At 47.9% G+C, this 20,482-nt stretch overlaps 1 protein-coding gene across 2 annotated transcripts in view; it reads right to left on the reverse strand.

Annotated features, from left to right (window-relative positions):
- The window catches only part of SerT (Serotonin transporter), a 515,765-nt gene that overhangs the window by 64,280 nt on the left and 431,003 nt on the right, over positions 1-20,482 (reverse strand). Inside the window, exons 11-12 of one of the 2 annotated variants that reach the window (XM_070533506.1) lie at positions 3,384-3,484; positions 3,151-3,318 (exon numbers count right to left, since the gene is read on the reverse strand). The exons of the other annotated variant lie outside the window; for it this stretch is intronic. Coding sequence (XP_070389607.1) covers positions 3,151-3,318; positions 3,384-3,484 — 269 coding nt within the window. The remainder of the gene's footprint in view (positions 1-3,150; positions 3,319-3,383; positions 3,485-20,482) is intronic. 2 annotated transcript variants of the gene reach the window in all.

Genomic DNA, 20,482 nt, shown 5'->3' on the forward strand with positions numbered 1-20,482 from the left:
GTATAAACATGGGGTAAGGAGCAGGGGGTGGTGGTGAAAAACTGAAAAAAAAATGAAATTGATGAAGCGCATTGTATGACACGAGTTTACTAACCATGAATATAAGCGCTAGTAACGCAAAGGAAGAAATTAAACATTCATCACAAGGGCTACACAAATACAATGCCATTCTGGAATACAACTTTCAGGAACATTTTTAGGAACAATATGAGAGACATAAAACAGTTGTCTTCTAATGTTCAAGAGTGTCGGCATTGATAATATGTGTTGGCGTCGATACTGACCTAATACTGGCACTTCCCACTGACCTAATGTCAGTGGGAAGTGCCGATTGTGCTCTAAATTATTGCTGATCAGTGGCACCAAGGTGGGGCGTTGAAATGCGTTGCAGTGTCATGCAATAACGGGGCAGAACGCAAGCCCAAATTAGCTATGTCAGTCTTAACCGGTACTAATGGTGGGATATGAAGCGCAGAAATAGATTTCGAGGAAATGGTGGTGCGTCACATTCACTGACAATTGAATGTACGGTTTGCAAACACGTACAGTACAAAAATCGAGCCTCAAATCAAGCTACTGCAACATGTTGTGCTTTGCGCCTTCCAGCGTTAATTCGGCCCTTGGCAAAGCTCCTTAAACACTTTCCCCGCGTCGGTAATCTTACTTTTACCGTCTTCATTCTACACAAGAACACAATTCTGCATATATAAACTCTCTGGTTTCAAAAACGTCCCTTTATAAACTGGCATTTTCCTTTTTATAAGAACAGTTAAGCAGTTAACCTAAGCACCTACAGACGGCTCTGTTCTCAGGAGCACTGGAAAATAACCCATAGTGGTTAATTAGTGGCTGTGATATTGCGCTGCTAAACACGAGGTCGCGGGACCAAATCCCGGCAACAGTGCCCGTATTTCGGTGGGGACGAACTAGGACAACACCCGTGTACTTAGATTGAGGTGCATATTATAGAACCCCAGGTGGTCCAAGTTTCCGGAGGCGTCCACTGCGGCGTGCCTCATAATCCGATCGTGGTTTTGGCACATAAAATCCCATATTTAGGTAGCCAGGAAAAAATCGCAGTTTCGGCCGAAATCCGAATCATCGATAGTGATAGCAAATTGGTGCACATCTATACAAAGGATAGCAGTTTTTCGGCCACGTAGACTTGTAAATATTTATTTGCTAACTAAATAACAAGCATGGTGCCACGCGCGTACAAGCAATCATGAACGCATATTAATCGATGACCTTGCTCACTCGCTCTCAAAAGGCTGAAGGGAGGAAGCTCGGCAGCAGTGGCGAGCGTACAGATCTTCGTGCTGCGTCTCGCTTCAGCGCGAACTAAACGGCGAAGACAGAACGCACACGAAGCTATGAGCGCTCGGTGCACCTAGGCTCTGCACACATCCCAGATCGCTTTCAAGATAAGGCATGGTCCAGCGGCCACCTGTATAGAATGCCCCCCCCCCCTCCACTTCCTCCGGTGCCTTGTGCGCCATGGCAGACGGCACCCCTCCTACCCGCTTTTCTCCCTTTAGGCATTGGTGGTGGCTCTATTTAGCCACCATCGTCGGCTAATCCCGCCCGCTTTCACTCGCACATACAGCACAGGCACGCGGTGACAATGCTATCGCCCTTGGACTTTACACGAAACATCACAGCGACACCGACGACGACGGCAGAATGCGCCTCGAGTGTACGTGTAATCGCTATCGCAATGAAAAATTTATCGGCTCAGGTGCATCCGTCTACTTGATGGGTACTCCCATACATTGGCCTAAAACATTGCCACTGGACAAAATATAGATGGAGTAATAATTCACCGATGAACACGATACTCTCTAATGCGAAATGTGAGCGCAGCTCTATACGTGTTTTTTTTTTCGCGATGTATTTGCTGGTGTGGACAATCTACTGGCATGGCACGTTGTAAACAGAGCGATGTGTGCGCTAACCAAGAGATCGCGAGCGGTGGCGCGTGGGTGACGAGTGGGCGCGATCCACAGCACCCGCCGCACACAGACCTCCGCTCATCCAGCCCTTTATTTCCATAGAGACGAAGCGCACTACTCTGGCACCATCTTGTAGTCATCGTTGTCGCGAGGCCCACTTACTGATATGGTTGTAGCGCATGTAGATGGTTGCCAGCACTTTGAGCGGCACTACGCTTTTCTTCTCACGCTTTCGGCATACCCTTTACCTCCACTTTGCGCCTTATGGTTACGCTGCAACATCCTTGTTCATTATCTTCTCTGCACTCTCGCCTTTACACCCTGCTGCGCTCTGCGTTCGCGGTAATCCTTCGCTGCGTTCGTTCGCTCCGTTAAGAGGGATAACGCCGACGTTCGCCGCAGGAACGGGCGCCTAAAAGCTGCCGTATAAAATGGCAGCACGAGTCGTCCAGATACATTTCAACATAAATTTAGTTCCTGGTAGGAAGCGACAGCTTGCCGCTCTGCTGACAAATGCTTTCCTGTACGCTATTTGTGAAGCTGCCCGGAGGCGTTGAAATAATGGTTTTCGGCGTGGATGTTAAAAGTCTTTTAGCTACTTGGGATGTTGTCCCTTAAAAGTTCAATCCGATTTGAAGATATCTTCGATAACAGTGACTTATATATGAACATACCATTAAAGACTTTGTGCAGCTTCCCGGACACCACTTATTACCATGGACACTTGTGGCCGCTACATATGTTGCGGACTTTTCATGGGAGTCCACAATTTCATGGGATTCCACGACACGATAGGGCGATTCTTCAAGAAATTTATTTTATTTTTTCGCCGGCGGCGCAAGTTAAATATGTGCTTAGACGTTCACAACGTAGTCCACTTCACACAATATTACTCTCTTCATATGCCACGCCGGATTCTTGCTAGAGAAAACTTAAACGATTCGGTGAAAAAGCTTTTGATCGCCAACGCCTGCTGTAATTAAAAAATTTTAGCTTATGAAGTTCGCTCTACTTTATTACTACTTATTTACTTCGGATGGCACATTCTTTCTGGATTGGGTGATTGAGAAATGACGTCTTTTGGGAGCTTACATGACATTGTTAGCACAATAGTGTATCTTCTCATTAGGAAAGCCATGATACCCGGTAACGTACTGCAGTTTTTTTGTATTCCTTACCTATTACGCGGAGTTCTTACCTGCTTTAAGGTTCCTTTGGTTCTCAGGAAAGCGATTACTATGTAGCCGGGAACAAAACACATAGAGGAAGCAGTAAGCAGCCAGCCGACGGAAATGGACCAGCCTGGAAACTTGTAGTCCTCCCACTCGAGGGGTTTGTAGCGAAGAACAGCAAATAGGAACATCGTCTACAATGAGCAAGGGGAATGGCTCAGTCAGGCTGTCAACTCTAATGAATTAGTGATATACTCACAAAGAGGAACAAGGGACTTATATAGCTCCAGCACATGCGCCAGTAGAGACCCGGAAGATGGCCAAGCATTTCTTTGACGTGTTGAGAAAAGCGGTTAGCGCCTGAAAGAGAGTACATGGAATACAAGAAGCCATGTCACACAGTAGCTTTATGTTGTTTTGTGCCGTTTCAATACATGCCGAAAACCAGAACAAAATGCAGGAAGCTTTACATTGCACCTTTGAAGTTTCGGCTGTAGCGCCTAAACGAGAAGAAAGGGGGTTGACCGAGGCGCCCGATGTTGATTAGTCATATCAGAAGAAGCCATGGCGTCAGTGTTTGTTGTCTTCTATTGATATGGTTGTAGCGCATGTAATTCATTCTTTGCATGCCCCATAAAAGCACGCGGCGCCGCCGTGCTGACTGCCTGTCATATCGTGCGTAGAGTTAGTGGATTTTTAGTATTCAGTAAATTTATTAGAGTCGCAGTGGTTGACTGTGAACAACATTTGGCTCGTAAATCAGAACTCGTAAAGTTTAACAACGCCCAGCGACAAAAGGTTGCTCGGTTAAACGAATAATTTTTCGCCTATCTTTCGAAGTTTGACCTAGCATTTCCAGCTCACTTTTTCGTTCTCGCCCTTGATGCTCCGCTTTTTGATCGACAAAGTGAGCGCACAGCAGTTTTCTGTAATAAGACATTACATTACGGCGTAAAACATGTACAGTCGCCCAAATCTTTAACTGGTGTGCGGGAGCGGCGACTTTTCCGGGCGTCAGCTCCGTATGACGCGGCGAGGCTGGAAACAGCCTAGTAGACGATGGGCCCACCTGAGCGCGCTTTGTCCGCATGCGCTTAGCCTCAGTCTGTTTCCAGCCTCGCCCTGTCAAACGGCGCTGACGCACGGAAAAGTCGCCGCTCCCGCACACCAGTTAAAGATTTGGGCGACTGTGCATAGAAAGTAAGCTTATATCGGGTGCCCAGTTAAGTTGCGCCAAGATAAAAAAAAATGCCCAAGAGTCCCAGAGAAACCATACCGACTGCATAGTAGCCGTTGTCATGTGTATATACTTACAGCTAGAATTTTTTCATCTCGAAGTAATAAATAAATAATTGCTTTTATTAGTAAACTTTTTAATTATTATTTGATTCGCAAACATATCAATTACAAAGTTTTAGGGTACATCACATCACCTCCGAGTCAAGCATTTGTTTCGTATTCAGCATTGCCTAGTTGGTTGGCCTAGGAGAGCGCGAGGAACATCGAAAGTACGAAATAGATACGTGATCGCGCGCTGCTACTCAAGCGCTACCAAGCGTATAGCCACGGATGCACAGATTTACTGGCGGCGGCAGCACGATACAGGGCTTCGCGCTTCACGCCGCTGACGCCTTGATAAGCGTAGCGGAGCCGTAGGGGGGCGGCGGTGGGGGAGGGGTGGATTTGAAAGCCGGGTAACAGTGACGGTCACTTGGGGCTGTAATTTTGCGCACTCATCTTGTTCCGTAGATAGGCACTCCCGGAAGGTGCGTTCCTTTTGTTCCCCTTTGCAGCAGAAACAATCCTTGTGCAGGCTATGTCCATCTGATGCGTTTTGGCGGTTCTGTACGGCCTGCATATGCTGTTGTCCATTGCGTAAATAATTTTTGCCTGACGGATAAGTGCTTAGATAATAACGGTATATCTCAACGGTACCACACTAGTGACCCACTCTTCTGGAAGACAGTCATGACCTTCACCAATGGTCAGAAGGCTAAAATGATCATGGCCTTGGGGACAGCGGCGCACGGAGACACGGTATTCCGCATGTGACATTGTGGAAGGCACCCTAGTGCGTCAACAATACTGAGAACGTCCGAAGTCCTTTGCGGAACTGGTAGCTTCACAAGAAAGCGACACAGGACTGCGACGGTAATTCAAGAAGCCGAAACGGATGCTTTGGCATTCTGTGCTGCTAACCCTCACGGTAGTGTGCGTGACGCCAGTGCAGAGGCCGGAACCTCTAGATCATGAGTGTGGAGGAATAAACAAAAGGCCATATGAATCCGTGCCATGTACACATAATCAAAAACTTGAAGGCCGGGATTTTGAAAACAGACTTGACTTAGCCAACTGAATTTTCACGAAATGTGAAGAACCAGAATTTCTCACTCACTTGTTTTGGACGGATGAGTCTAATTTATCCAGAAACGCACAATCTTCACAACGCGCCCTACTGGAGTGATAGTAAGCCCCACTGGCTGGCACAAACACGACACCAACACCTGTGGTCGTTTAGTGTGTGGTGCGGTATTTTTGATGGCAACATAATTGGACCTATCTTTTTTTGACAACCCACTAACAAGGCAACGCTAAGTCAACGGCATCGTCGAGGGCCCCGTGAACGGCGCCTGTTGCGACGCTCCACTTGCGCACCTTTGGAACATCTGGCTTCAACACGATGCTGTTCCTGCGCACAGTAGTAGTCCGTCTGGAGCCGTGCCTCGACAAACTTTTTCCTGGTCAGTGGAATGGCTGGCGCGGACCTGCACCCTAGCCTACAAGGTCGCCGGACAAGACATCGCTGGACTTATTGTGAGGCTACGTGAAATATTGCGTGTATATAGCAGCGAAACTGCCACACCGGACGCCTTAAACCGAAAATAAGCAGTCCGCTGCGATTTTCCAATGGCGCTGGTCAAAGCTGCAGCAGCACAAGTGCTGGAAAGGAGCAAGTACCGTATTGCATCAGACGGTCACCTGCTTGAGCATGCGCTATAAGTGGCAGTGGAAAATTACCGCTCAAAACTGGTGTAGAACGTGACTGTTCAACGAACCTTCACTGTGCCACCCTATCCTTACATAAAAAAAAAGCTTCCGACATAGATAGGAACAGAACTGCTTTGTTTTGCATCTTTTCTGGAGCTCAAGAGAAAGAAAGGGAAAATGGCTAAACCAGTTGCGCCTTTAGATGTTTCTTTGTGAGTGGCTGAGACCTATTACGTGTCCTTGGTTTATTTTTATTGAAATAAACTACTGAGTAGCTCTTTTCTGATCTTCCGAGAGCTTTCTTTTTCTTTTTTCGTGATCTTATGCGCACTATATGTTAACATTGATTCAATTTATTTTGTAGCTTTGTTCCATGATACGCGAAAGGTTAAAGCCATCGTGAGTGCCTCAGGATAGAAAACGACATTCCTGCGTTCGCCGATGCTGACGCTTATCGCACCACGCAAGGTAGGTCGCAAAACATCTCGAGCCATCCTACATGACGAAGCATTACACGTTGCAGCGATAAACAAATGCAGACGTATATCTTTCAAATGTTGCTTGGAAGCACTTGAGTAGCGGCACGGAAGCGTGCCTCTATTTCATATTTGGCGTATTTCACGGACTTTCGTTTTTCCTTGGAAAAAAAACCAGAGAAACATCAGCACAAAATAAATGCTTGATTAGGAGGTTATTTATGCTATCTTCGGCTGGTCGCTTCCATCCCCCGAAGCAGAGTCGGGCAGATCCGGCGTTCCCCGAGCTCAGAGGTAGAGGACGAGCGCGCAAGCCAAACGTGCGAGTCGCTCTCGGAGGAGGCAATGGCAGATGCTAAACCACGTGACTACTACCAACGTCCGATGTTTCGCTTATCGAAAGCTCCCGGCGCTGCCGGGAAAACCGGCGGACGCGCCGGCGGGACGAGCGTTCGTCGCAGTGGCCTAGGTTGCCTAGGTTACGGTGGGCCGTCGCCAACAGCAGCGACGCGGCTCTGCGATGACGTTTCAATTTCGACGACTGCTCCGACGACAGGGCTCGGAGCGCCTCAGAGCGCTCGAAGGTGGAGGAGAGCAATCGAGAAGAACCAGCCGAACGCTGGGCGGGCACCCTCTTTCAACCAGCCGAAGACAACGCCGCTCGCGAGAGCGCTCCAGAGCGCTCAGAAACGACCAGTCGAAGATGGCATTAGTGTGCTCTACCACTTTGTAATTGACATGTGTGCGATTAAAGCAATAAATAAGAAGTTCACTAATTGAAAGCAAATAATTACTAATACTTCGTGGCGAAAAAATCCTGGCTGTAAGTACACACGACTACCGCTGCTATGCAGCCGGTACCATTTGTCTAGAGCGCTTGGGTTTTCGAAAAATGTCGGTCGAAGTGAACTAGGACACCCGATACATCTCTCTCTAAAACGCAGAATTTCCCTACTGAAAGATGGCATGATGTTCAGCAGCTTATTGAATTTTGTATTTTCCTTATGTTTTGGTTGCCCGCTAGGGGGCTAAGCAGTGCTGGCGCACATCGCATGGGCTCCTGCAATTTTCGGTAATTTTCCGGGTACCTGCTTTTATTCATCAAAAACTGTGGCATCGACTGATTCGGCATGGAAGTGGTACTAGAGGATATCAAGATTATGAGCGGTACGTGGAATTACCGTCAATTGTTTGCGGTTTGAAGGTTTCACGCCACGCTAACCGAGCTAACCCTACGAGACTAATTAATGGCCAGCCGAACACACGTGACCCATGACCCGCGAATCCCGGAGCGCGCCCCGTGGCTCGTGAGCGACCGCTCGCTCTCTTCGAGAGCGACTCGGCGCTGCCGCTGAGTACCAATGACTGACGCATCCGGCGCAGCAAGAACTGCACGAGAACTGAACCAGGAAAACAAGAGCATTGAAATGCAGGTGGAGACGATACAAGAGCAGGTACAACTGGAAGCGGAGTGGACGTATGATGAGTGCAGTGGAAAGGCGATAAATATCCAGGAAAGATGGCACACATGGGAAAGGAGAGGCAAGAAGACTGGGGTACATATAAAACCCACAGCCGAGGAAGCAGACCAACTACGAACGCAGCAAGCCGGAGCAACAATACCTATTGCGGGAAACGTGCCACATTATAAAAAACCGAGACTTCCGCCTTTGCCAGTGAAAGACACGAAGAGCATCAACAGACCTAAGGTGGGATTACACTTCTTCAAATGGACATTCGTGGCAGGGGCATATGGCATCGGGCGAGCTAACAAGTTGTCCCAAAAATACTTCCATGAAAACATCTGGATTCAAGCGCAACACGTCGAGAATATAATAACCGCAAGGTCACCAAACAAAGACATAGCGTACGACACGCTCCACAAGATCACGAGCATCCAGCATGGGGGTCAATTTACGAAGCTAAAGCTCATATGAGGACACCATAGGGCATTAACAAAGCCGTAATCTGCAACATCCCGCCAGGCACTAGCGAACAACTACTACAAGGGCTACGGGTATCCGAAAGATACACGGTTCTCGCAGCACGTAGGCTGGGAAGATCGTCAACAGCACTCATATACTTCGACAGACCACACGTCCCATACAACATCATATATAAGTTCTGTGACTACCGCTGCAAACCATACAGGAAATCCATGCAATACTGCAGAACCTGCGCAAAACAAGGGCACCGGCAAGATATGTGCCCGAAACCCCTTATCAACTTCTGCTACATATGCGGGATGGAAAATCAACCGGAAGACTATGACTGCCAACCCAGTTGTACAATCTGTCAACAACCCCACGAGACAGCAGGAAATGGATGTCGCCATAAACTGAAACCAAATCCACCACCTTACAACATCAGACTGCAATTGCAAAACACGATCCAAGAGCAGCAACGCAGATGGAACTCAAATTCAGGCATCTCGGCACAATCCGTATCAAGTATACCTCACTACACAGTCCACGCAGATTCAGAGGTGGCTGGAAGTCAACAGACGGTCGGGCAAAGGATGAACGCCGGTCAAGATCGCGGTCTGGATCCCGTACACGCAAGCCACAAAAACGAGTCACGTATGCACACGCTGCAGGAGGACACACACGAGCACAAGAACCCACGGAAACCGAACGAGATCTGCGAGCACAACTCCAAAATCAGCAAGCCCTCATCGACAAGCTCATAGAAAGGTGCAAAGAACAAAACACCGCCAATCAAGCCTTGAAACCCCAAGGAATGCCAAACATTCCTTACGGAAGAAGGAATCAAGGAAATTGTAACAATGGAGGCGCGGAAGCATATACAGGAGGCAATGACCAATTTGGCAAAAGAGGGAACACAACAGCTCCAGCAACACATCACCGCTCGCCTGGCCCTCATCCATGCTACCCTCCAAGACCTCGGCAAGTTCATGACGTATGCCAAGCAGAACCACGTTACGAAAGCCACAGTAGAAAAGCAACTCAAAACACTGACACAGCTCTCAAGAAAGCACGTAAAGACCTCCACAATGCCGCCAGATCGGAATCCATGGCTCGGGGCGAAAACAAACATATCGAACAAGATGGCGAGTAATACCAAGAAAAGATTACCACAACTCCCAATGAAGCCGTGCAATGGAAGTGTCGCTCTATCCGAACCAAAAGAACAAACCTCCAGGAACTGACCAAACTGGAACAACCGGATATCACCGCTATCCAAGAAACTTATCACAACCATTCTGCACATACAGGGATATGATACACTCACCGGATCTCAGAGAACAGCTATCCTGTTGTAAAAAAATCTCAACACAGAAGATCGCACAATCCAGGGAACAACCATGGAACACACCCTAGTGGAAGTGCTACCTGAGAAGAAGATACACCAAACACTATACGTACTATGCTTATATAGTCCACGCAGCGATCCGTTATCCGACTTTGTAAACTGCATCACGCGAGTCAGAAGACTATCTAAAGGCAATAAACTCGTAATAATGGGGGATTTTAATGTCCCCCACACAGCAGGGGGTTACCAGCGCAGGACCAAGAAAGGAGCGCGAGTGCACCGATTCGGTGCAACAGAATCACCTCAACCTCTGGAGTGATCCCAAACTAACGACTCGAATAGGGAACAGTGTGTCAAGGGATACTAATCCCAACTTCACCTTTACGATAGGAATATCCAAGGCGGAATGGACCCGACCGGAAGAAAATTTCGGCAGCGACCCCCACATCCTTCACCTTGAAATTCCGCACCATAAGTAACCGAGCAGAACCGGAACTGGAAAGCTGACGGACTGAAAGGCCTTCCAAGAACATGACATAGAAGAAAACATCGAAAATAATGAAGAGTGGCTCACCGAAGTGGTCAAGACGGTGGAGAAGCACACTACTGATATCCAACTCACGATGGACATGCCAGCCGTAGACTCTCACCTCCTACATTTTTGGGATGCCAGAAGTGGACTACTGAGGCGGTGGAAAAAGATGAAACTTAACCGCGAACTGCGGAAACTGATCGCTTACCTAAAAAATCATACAGAGAATACGTAGATCAACTCAGCAGCCAGAATTCGCATAAGCTGTGCGACCAACTTCAAGGCACACTCAGCACAAAGAAGACGTGGCATATACTGCGAGCCCTTCTAGCTACCCCCAAAACCAAGACCCAACAAAGATATGACCTCAAGAAAATCATTCCCTCCCATCCAGGAACTGAGAAACAGAGAGACAAACTTATTTACTGAAAGGCAGAGAGGTTGGCCTGAGCTATAACTTGCTCTGGGTTGCTACTCTACACTGGGGAAAAGGGACGGGGAGGGACAGGGCAGATAAATGATGATGATGGTGTAAGGAAGAGATGCGTATATACAAATTCAAAGAGTTGTAGCATCTCTAAAGCCGTGCGTCCAGCCCAATGGCTTGTAGAAAAGCTATAGCGGCACTTGTTATCAGGGCTGCGCTATTTGCATTAGGCCAATCACTTTAAAAAAGAACACGTCTGATAGCGGACTTTTATGAATTTTCGCAATGGAACAGACCGGTTGCTGTCGTTCTTGCGCCTACACGGGACACACGCAAAATATATGATCAAGTGTTTCTGCCACTTGTCTTCACAGTTTGGGCTAGTGTCACTGCTACCTATCGTATGTCTATACCGCTTGATGAATGCGACACCTCGTTGAGTCCGGTGCACTACGCTCGTTTGACTTCTTTGGAGCTTGTGAGGCATACGAAATTTCATTTGTTGGTCCCATTTGTGTGCTCGCTCGTGTCTTCAATTAGGTTGGGCCGAGTGTTCCAACGTACGGTTGCCTATTACGTGACGAAATAGGGCGTTTGTGTCTGTTCCTGAGAACGGAATGCGTACTTCCGCAGCATTATCTCAAGCAGTTCTTGCTTCAGCATCTGCCTGTTCGTTTCCTATCAAACCACAGTGTGAAGGTATCTACTGAAATGTGAAATTGTGGCCATTTCTAGTTGCGTGGTCGAGATGCTGTGTAATTTTTATAGCCATGGAATAATACGGGCCCCGTCTGAAGACACAGTTAATCGTTTGAAGAGCTGGCTTTATTTGCAATCGCAGAATATCGTCCATGCGTGAGGAGGGTCCTCGGAGAGAAATCGAATGCCTCCCGGATAGCAACAAGTTCTGCGGCAGTTGATGTTGATCTGTGGTCTAGTTTAAACCACCGAGCGATGAAGATATGTAGAATGACGAAGGCTGCAGTGGAGGCATATGGTGTGACAGAGCCATCGGTATACATGTGTACAGTATTTCCGTGGTCAGCAAAAATGTGCAACAGGGCAAGTTGCTTGAGGCCAATAGATGTAACGGATGACTTTTTAGTAATTCCAGGGATGTGCAATGTAACGAAAAGTTTATGAAGAACCCACGGGAGTATTCTCGGAATACAGGCAGGAGAAAATATTGACGGTAGAACACTGATGACGTGATATAGACCTTGAAAAGCTGGAACCTGGGTAGGTCCCTATTGCAAAACCCAGTACCAATGGCACCCAGTGCCACTGGCACCCAATGCGCCGGATGATGGGCCCGCTGCAGCGCGCTGGGCAGGCGCTACGTACTAGGAGGCGCTGGCTACTCGTGCGAAAAACAGCTCTAGCGCCTTAAATATGCGGTGCCTGCACACCGTATATATTTTTTTAATACAGAAAGCAACAAAGAGCGTTTTAGTGCGATAAAAAATAAAAATAAAAGTAGAAATCAAACTGTTAAACCAGGATTCCGTCGTCCGACCTACAGATCCCAAGCCCGGCACTTTACCACTACGCCCCGTTAGCAAACAAACCTAACCGGATAATTTGCCACGTCAAAATTGAGAAGCAGCTTTAGTTTCGCAAAGCTACGTCTTGCACAGACATGGTAGATGCGCTATCACCCAGCAACTAAAATTCACGCCTGTACTACAAAGAAACATTTGCTCTCCGTATTCAGTAGCATGCTCGGAAGTGTCACAACATCCATTTTCACATGCTATTGGTATTTTAACTTAGAAAAAAGTCCTAAATGAACCGCCGACCAGGGACGCTGTAGGGGCTGTTACTGTCAATTTCGATAGCCGTTTCTTGTTCTCCACGCGATAGATATGCAACGTTTTTTTTAGTTCAGTGATGCGTTTCAGTCAACACGTCTGTCTAGTCATATATCTTCGTCAGAGAAGCGCAGGCTAGTGCTGGGAGGCTTCGGCGATTGCACATATACCTGTGTTTACAACGCGTCACATTGGCGGTCATCGCTTCTTGTGCTGGTATTGTAGATATGAAAAAAAATGGTTTATTTAAGAATACCGATGCGAAAGCTGAAATATCGAATGATTTATCCTTGTCAGACTTCTTGATTCCTGAGCCTAGACGCGCCGGTATCGTGAAGAAGGACTCGGCGGATACGCTAGGCCTAAGCGCTGGTGGGGACCGATCTGAGCGCGGGTAGCTCGCGAAAGCTAACATGTGTGTAAAACTTTTTTTAGTACAATAGGGAAAGTGGAAGCGCATGAATCACCTCAGCTTTGTTATCGGTGCCATAATATCAATGAGCAGTAGGCTTCGAACTCGGGGTCCGTTCGAGCGCGTCTGAAGGACTTCTGGATTTCATGTCCACTCCACAACACTGCGACAACGGCGAAAACTCCCAGTCATATGTTACTTGCGAACTACTAAAAAACGTGGCGTCCTCTGCATTTGCGTGGTTTCATTCAAGAATTTAGCAATCCGCCCAGTCAAAAGGAAAAATGCAAAAAATTGAAAGTGCATGATCTTCAGTGTCAAATGTGCATGAATAAACTGGGCAGCTCATGCACCTTTATCCCAAGCTGCGACACGAAATAGTGTTTTATGACCCCAAGATATAGCGTTATTTAAGACAAGAGACTAGTGTCAAGCGATGAAATTGTATAAAGCATTTAATATTCTGCAGCGCTCATCCTTGCGTACTGGAACCAGCGTGGTACAAACACAACCAGCGCAGTTTCCAGTACGAACCGGCGAACTGCACCGAGAACCAGCGCCTGCACGGCACAACCCAGTGCGCCCGAGTGTCATGGCAATGGAACCGGCGTCTCTTCCAGTGTGACCCAGCTATTATCCAGCGCTCTAACTGGTGTCCCAGTGAGTCCCAGCGAGCGCTAGCGTACACAGTGCGATCCAGTGCCAAAAAACACGCTGGTTTCACACTGGAAGACCCTGGTTTTTGCAATAGGGGTGGCAGGGAGCGATGACAGAGGATGGTACCTGCGTCACTTCAACACGCGAAGGTACATACGAAGAGGCTCGCAGAGCAAGTATACTCCAATAGGACAAGCACGAGCTTCCGCTATTCTTGCATTGGTTCACGGGCATCGTGGGAGGCCCAAACATGTGCGCAATGCTTGAGCTTGAATGTGCTCCAGCGCGCGCACACAGCTAAGTCCCATGCTTGAGAGCGCCATCATGATGTACCGTATATACCATACGAATAGTGCTTGGTACAATTGGAGTAATGACGACTCCGAGGCATCCCATCTTGTTCCTGCAACGACACGAACAAAACTCTTCAGCTTTGACTTCAGTGTGGTGACGTGTCTTGACCAAGGTAATCCCCTGTCTATGGCTAAGCCAAGGAATCTGTGGTCTGTAACCAAAGGTATCGCTACTCCGTTAACGATTATCGGATACCTGGTCATTCGTTTTCGCGTGAATGCAGTCACAGAACATTCTTCTTTTGAGAGCTGGAGGCCTTGGCGCCGCAGATACTTTGCTATGATTGTCACTGCACGTTCAAGCTTAGCAGGCATTTGGAGATGGGTGGCTCCAGATGCCCATATGCATATGTCGTTCGCATATGTGCTAATCTTCACCGTGTTAGGAAGTTCAGATGCAAGGCCAATCAATGCAACAATGAAAACAGTTGGACTGAGAACTCCGCTTTGTGGAACATCTCGATGGATATTGTACTGTGCGATGTCTCCATCACTTGTCGTCAGATACACCATGCGGCCACTAAGGCAGCTAATAATCCATGCATATAGTCAGCCACCGACGTCTAAATCTTCCAGTGCATCAAGGATTGCATAGCTGAGTACATTGTCGTATGCACCCATAATATCCAGAAAAACAGCTCCAACTAACTGACGGCAACTTCTTTCCTGTTCAACAGTGTAGACCAAGTCGATAACACCAGCAATGGAAGAACGGCCTCTTCTAAGTCGATGCATAAAATCAGGAAAGCACTTATTTCTCTCTAGAAACCATTCCAGCCTTGACAAGACCATTCTTTCCATTACTTTACCGACGCAATCGGCTGAGGCGATCGGTCTGTACGATGAAAGCTCGTTAGGGCACTTCCCCGGTTTACGCAGCACTACAACGCGACTGCATTGCCAACTATCTGGAACATTTCCTGTCTCCCACGTCCTGTTATAAAAAGTTAGAAGAAGACGTCGTGATTCTGTGGCAAGATGTCAGAGTGCAGCATACTTGTTTCCGCCTGGTCCTGGTGCCGATGAGCGTCAAGACACCGAAAGTGCAGCGTCAAGCTTTTGCGTCGTTAAAGGTACGTACTTCAAATTGCTCACCAGTTGACGGGGAGGGGGGGGCGATGGTGACAAGGGATGAGGTCACTGCATAAGGTGTGTCCACAATGAGTTTAAAGTACTCTGCTACCTCCAATTCGGTCCGGCATTGATGTAGAGCCACCACATGGAATGCGTGTCTTTGTTGTAGAGTTGCAGACTTCGTATGATCCACCATATCTTAGATGGAGGCTGTCTTGGATCGAGGGATCCACAGAATGTCCTCCCACGCTGGGTGTGAAGCTTGTCCAGATGTCGAAGAACATATCGTTGAGCTCGGTGACTGTTCGAAATATCTGACGGTGAGTTTGTTCTTCTGTATAGCCGTTCCGCCCTGCGACTGACTGCACAAAGGGCCTCATATCGTATATTGACCGATGGTCTGTGCCTCGGTACGCTCAATTCTCTGGTTTTGTCCCGCAGGGTGCAGGCTATGATTTCCTCTATTTCGGAGGGAGATGTCATACTCTGTCAGGCGCTGTCGACAGAGGTCTTTAAAAAAATCCAGCCTGTTCGACGAATGCAACGTTAGTCTGAACGCCGAAGCCAGCTAAAGTGAACGTAAGTTGGGAGGTGGTACTACCATGAGTTTCCAGATCCGTCGACCAGCATGCTGAAGACAGAAGGCTCCTTGACACAAACCTGAGGTCAAGACAACTGCTGTAGGAAGTGGCACGAAAAAATGTAGGAGACCCGCCTTCGAGCACATCTAGTCCCTGACTACACATGAAGTCGGCCAAATGTTTGCCACGAGGATTCAAACTGCTACCCCACAGGGGATGGCGTGCGTAAATGTCACCAATCACAATATGAGAACCTTGCGATGCTTGCAGCAGAGACATCAGGCGCAAGCAATCGATCCTTGCTCTTGGGTGGATGCATCCGCCAATCACTGTAAACGTGTGCTACCTGTGTTTTGTGGCAAGGCATAGGTAATCCTTAGTAGTATGCGATGGGATGCCATGTCTGCAATACACCAAATCGTGACGTACACAAACTAACACTTTGCTTGAAGTATGGTCGTTACGAGACCATATCTGGACATATCCAGAAACACGTAAAGAAGAATCTATATTAGGTTCACAGATAACGATAACTGGAAATTGGTAGTTAAATGCCTGCTGTCGGAAATCTGACAGACGACCACGTAGACCTCAAGCATTCCGCTGAATAACAAGCGATTGACGCACCCGTTCTTCAAACATCTTCGTCATACTTACTTAGTGAAGACCCACTAGAAGTGGTTCCAACATTTCCAGTTGCTGCACGACAGCCTTGGCAACTGGGCTATTCAGGCCGGAAAGAATCCTGCGCATGGAGCCCGTCATAAATTTCAACATACTTGTGACGTCCAAAACATCCACCTTTTCATTCTCTTCAGTGCGTGTAGCAGCGGTGCACAAGGGCATTCACGCAGGCCTTGATGACAACGAGCGCCACTGAATCTCCGATGTGTTTGGGGCCGATGATGAGTTGCCTTGTACTTTCATAGAATACAAAGGTTTCGAGGCACGTGCTTCTTCAGTCCTCAGACGAGAAGGCGGTGGGAACTGCACTTGAGCTGTCGATCCTTCTACGCGGGGGGCTGCGGTCCGTTGATGTCGGTGTCGTAAACAGCGTCTGCGTTGGCAGATAGCCATCGCCGCTTCCCTGTGTGTGGAATGATCTGTAACCATCTTCTTCAGAATACCCATTTCATTCTTGATCTTTGGGCGCTCTTTTGACATTGTGTCGTGGGGACCAGGAAAATTTGGACACTTCGCAGCGACGATTTAATTGCTGTCTGCGTGAGGTCCACCACATCATTTGCATGTTAGTGCACCCTTGCAAACTGCACTGACATGCCTGAATTTCATACACTTGTTACCTTGTGAAAGCTTCGGCCCGTAAGGACGTACCGAATGTCTAACATATCCAACCTTGACGTGTGTTGGCAAAATTTCCGACTAGAACACTAATTTCACACATTGGGATCGTCCAAAACGGTGAAAGCTGGCCACAGGGGCCGACGATGATAATAGTTTCGCCGGGTCAGTGTCTGTAATATCAATGCCCACGTCATAGATGACGCCTGTTGTCGCTTCTTTGCCGTATGTGGGGAGTGCTCGAACTGGGATGCTTCCCAACTGAGTGACGTTATTCAGTGTTTCCAGTATTGTGGGTGTATTGACTTCCACCGAGAGGATATTCTTTCGAGCGTTTATACGTATTTCGTCTATTTGACCACGGGCAGTTCGTTCTAAATATGCCGAAAAATTGAGTTGAAGCTGTCTGTTGTCTTTATTGGTACGTATGCAATAGTGTATGGCTGCTTGCCACTTGCCTTTTTCGTCGCCTGACGACTGGTCGGTGATCTTCGTATCTTTCTCTCCAAACGTCCGCTTGACATCAATGTAAAATCGCTGTCCGAGCCCATATCATTAGTAGAGGAGTCATCAGATGACTCAATCGGGACAATGCTGGGGTGCAAGAGTTCACTGACGCCAGCGGCATAACGAACTGGGCGTTCAGGACCCAATTGCTGGGTGAGGTTTGGGTCCCCACTAGAGAGGATGACGTCTCCCAGTTTTCTTGTCACTGATTGCAGAAATCACAGGAAATAAAATAGTAAACGCAGAGAGCTCGAAGCTGAAGCTGCTCGCTAGGATCACTTCTTCCTCTCCCAACTGAGAAACAAATTCTGGAACAAATCATGCGTACATTTGTCGGAGACAATGCCGCCAAGGTTACTGATCCCCGACCGTACAAACGCGAAGCAAACCTAATCCTCGACAGCCCTTTCACGCTTCCTAAACTCCATGCTGCCCTTGCGAAATTGACCCGTAACACGTCGCCTGGAAATAATAATGTCACCAACAAGATTCTACGACACCTCCCAGGCAAGGCTCTAAATGAACTCATCGACTACATGAATAACTGCTGGGAAAAAGGTGAGCTCCAGGCAGAACGGAAGCACGCAGAAGTGATTATGATACCATAACACAAGCCACTACAAATCAGCAACCTAAGGCCCATCTGCCTTATTTCCTGCGCTGGAAAGCTTCTCGAACACATGGTTCACGATCGCCTCACCACAAACCTCGAAGACCCAGGATTCATGTCTGACAGAATGTTTGACTTCCGACAGCTCCTCTCAGCACGAGATATACTACAACAGCTCAAGGTAGACCTCTTGGACTACCTACAACGCCACAAAAGGTTCTCTATTTTAGCAGTAAACTTAAAAGGAGCCTTCGACAATGTGAAGCATGAGGCAATTCTCTAGAATCTCGAAGGCACCAAATGCGCAATCCGGACCTACGAATATGTACACGACTTTCTCAAAGATCGCACAGCTACGGGGGGGTATTGGCAACATCTGAAGCGACAAGTTCGAAATTGCCAGCAAAGGAACTCCCCAAGGGTCAGACATTTCCCCATTGCTGTTCAATCTCACTATGATTAAGCTCCCACAACAACTCGATGGCGTCAAAGGTTTAAGCCATGCAATATACCCCGACGATATAACGTTATGGAGAAAAGCGTCCATAATCGGCCAACAGCAAACTACACTCCAAGAGGCAATCGATCAGATAGAACAGTACCTCTCAAGATGCGGTACCCAGTGCGCCCCCCCCAAAAATCAGAGCTAATTATACTCAAGACAAGGACCCGGGGAAGACCACCAGTCTACGTCGCCACAGATCCCAACGTCAGACTGAAACGAATCGATATCCCTCAAGTCGGCTCCCTCCGCGTCCTTGGTCTCACAATACATAAAGACGGTTCTGGTGCAGCTACACTTCCGGACCTTCAGGAAACCCTAACACAAGTCACCTATCTCATTCGTCGTAGAAGCACCCAAAGAAGGCTTAAAGAGCAAGAAACCGTCCAGTTAATCCAAGCACTCCTTATAAGCCGGATCGCATATGGCACCCTGTATCTACTCCTCAAGAAAGCTGAAATTGAAAAGAAAACTCAACATCGTCATCAGAAAAGCAATCAAGAGTGCACTAGGACTTCCCAGTACGACCTCAAACACGACAATCCTCAAACGTGGCCTCCATAACACCTCGGAAGAAATGAGTGAAGCGCAGAGAACCAGCCAGCTGGAACGCCTTAAGCTGACTCAAACAGGCAGAGGAGTACTTCGCAAACACGCATAGAGCGAAAACTTCATAGCGGACTCAAACGCGAAAGCCTGATTACCGCCACTTCTTCGTGACCCTACCGTCACTTCTTCGTGACTCTATCTCAGTCGCTCCAATACCTCGCATCATACATGCAACAAACCACAAAGGCAGAAGACAAGCAAGAGTTGGAGCGCTCAACATGAAATACTGAAAGAACGCCAACACGAGATATACAGATGCGGCGAAATACCCAGGTAGAAGAGCACACGCAGTTACCGTGACCAACAACCAAGGGAATTTGATCGGCTCTGCCACCATACGTGCCAGAAATCCAGAAATGGCGGAGGAAGTGGACATCGTCCTCGGCAGTGCCACATACACAGACAAAGCAATCATTTTGAGCGAATCGCAAACGGCATGTAAACACCTACGAAAAGGCCGAATTTCTGCTGCAGCAGTGAAGATTCTAAAAGAAATAACAAGACGCCAAGAACTGCCTGAAAGCTACGTCGCATGCATCCCAGGCCATGAACACCTTACAGGAAACGAAGCAGCACGTACTGTCGGCCGAGAGTGCACAAGCCGGGATTTCCTGGCACACGGTTTCCGGAAAGCGACGAGGGTGGAGGACATTCCCATCAACTACGCCGTAATATTGCAACATTACCGACTGGAAAAAAGACAATATCCTCTACCACATCAAAGATAAAGCAAGGAAGCTGCCACTGCCCTCCGCACACTACAAACAAATGCGTATGTCCATGGAAGTATCATGCAAAGGATGCACCTCACCAAATCCTCATACCTATGTAGATATTGTTGTGTACCAGACACCCTTCAGCAAATGGTGTTGGTGTGCCCACATCGCGAGAAAACCAGTCAAGATGATGCCTCAGAACGGGTACAAGCGATCGAAGAAACGTGAGAGGCAATGTTAAAGACACAGAGCCTGGAAGATCAGCGAAGTGTGGTGGACCGGGTCCGGGCTGTGGCATTAGCCAACGGCTTTCTGGACCAAGAGAGTCGCCCACATATGGCAAAGAAAGAGCTATTTCTCGCTGTTCCTCGCAATAAACGTACATTCCTCCTCTTCCCTATGTTTGAGCTACCCCATTCTTTGGAGTTTTAGCCTTTGACCGATATCGTGTTGTACCTGCTGCGCCAACAGCTGTGGGGACTCCGCAGAGGCTGGGAAAAATTTTTTTATTGCGGTAGCAATCGTATG

Source organism: Dermacentor albipictus, chromosome 2 (genome assembly GCF_038994185.2).
Source record: "Dermacentor albipictus isolate Rhodes 1998 colony chromosome 2, USDA_Dalb.pri_finalv2, whole genome shotgun sequence".
Lineage (NCBI taxonomy): Eukaryota > Metazoa > Arthropoda > Arachnida > Ixodida > Ixodidae > Dermacentor > Dermacentor albipictus.